Source organism: Myotis davidii, unplaced genomic scaffold (genome assembly GCF_000327345.1).
Source record: "Myotis davidii unplaced genomic scaffold, ASM32734v1 scaffold520, whole genome shotgun sequence".
NCBI classification, from domain to species: domain Eukaryota; kingdom Metazoa; phylum Chordata; class Mammalia; order Chiroptera; family Vespertilionidae; genus Myotis; species Myotis davidii.
The window spans coordinates 876,099-877,452 of record NW_006292908.1 but is presented as its reverse complement, the minus strand read 5'-3'; the positions used below and the strand labels follow the sequence as shown (position 1 = coordinate 877,452).

The 1,354-nt window shown below is 51.6% G+C and overlaps 1 protein-coding gene across 1 annotated transcript in view; it reads left to right on the top strand.

Moving 5' to 3' along the window:
* GAREM1 (GRB2 associated regulator of MAPK1 subtype 1) overlaps positions 1 to 1,150 on the top strand; it is a 127,354-nt gene extending 126,204 nt beyond the window's left edge. Inside the window, exon 8 of the mRNA XM_006766396.2 lies at positions 9 to 1,150. Coding sequence (XP_006766459.1) covers positions 9 to 419 — 411 coding nt within the window. The 3' untranslated portion in view covers positions 420 to 1,150. The remainder of the gene's footprint in view (positions 1 to 8) is intronic.
* Positions 1,151 to 1,354: the final 204 nt, after the last annotated feature.

The window sequence follows — 1,354 nt, the reverse complement described above, 5'->3', positions numbered from 1 at the left end:
CCTCCGCAACCCCGCCTTTGCCTCTGAAAATCGACGGTGCTGAGGGGGACCCCACGGCAGGGTCCGCGGACCTGGCCGAGGACCAGTACTTCGTGCCGAAGGGCGCGCAGGACATCTTCTCGGTCCCGTACCCCTTCTCCTCGCCGCTCCACCTGCAGCTGGCCCCCCGCTCCTGCGGGGACGGCTCCCCCTGGCAGCCGCCCGCCGACCTGTCGGGACTGTCCATCGAGGAGGTGTCCAAGTCCTTGCGGTTCATCGGGTTGTCGGAAGACGTCATCTCCTTCTTCGTGACCGAGAAGATTGACGGGAATTTGCTCGTGCAGCTGACAGAGGAAATCCTCTCGGAGGATTTCAGACTGAGCAAACTGCAGGTGAAGAAGATCATGCAGTTCATCAACGGCTGGAGGCCCAAGATATAGCCCCGTCCCCCCGCCAGCATCGCACGGACCGGGAACACGTGCTAGGGGCGGGGCTGGGACGCGAGCTCATGTTTTCTTTTGCACTAAAAACATTCTCTGTAAATAGGGGTAAGAGAAGCCCTCACCAGACAGATCACGTTTTTGAACGGTGAACAGGCTATTTTGTACATCCATAAAAACGCTGTACAGAACACTCAGAGGTGCCTTGTACGTCACTCAACACTCAGCAGCTGCTAAAGGACAACAGGCAAGTCCCGAGTCGGATTCTCACCCAAGCAGGGTGATGCGAGGCGGGATGGTATTTATTACAGAATAGCCAAAGCGGAAGAGACTCGAGGATCTCTAAGAAACAAAACAAACCTACAGTTTTGGACAACAGTCCCTTCCTGGGTGGGGGAAGATCTCTTGTAGTGAGCGCTATCCTGCGCTCTGTTTGGGGTACTCGGTGCGAACTGTCTTACTCTCGTGCCTGGAATGTTAGTGATATGAAATGACACTGGAATGTGAGGTGCTCGGTGGGGGGTCTGTGCATCGAAAGGCATTTTCCAAAAGTCGTGTGTGGATGGAAGGCACAGGACGTCCTTAGAAATCGTACAAACCATGACCACGGTCATTCATCCGTAACTGCTGCTAATTTTATTGAGCAGAAGAAGAAAACAAAAACAACAACACAGAATAGATCCAATATGTGTGTAAATGTCTACGCAATACATATGTGTATGTTTTAAACCTCATTGTGAGTCTGATGTTTTTGCAGCGGTTCTCAACCTGTGGGTCACGACCCCTGAAAATACATCCTGCATATCAGATATTTACATGACGATTCCTAACAGTAGCAAAAATTACAGTGATGAAGTAGCCACGAAGATAATTTTATGGTTGGGGGTCACCACAACATGAGGGACTGTATTTAAAGGGTCGCGGCATTAGGAAGG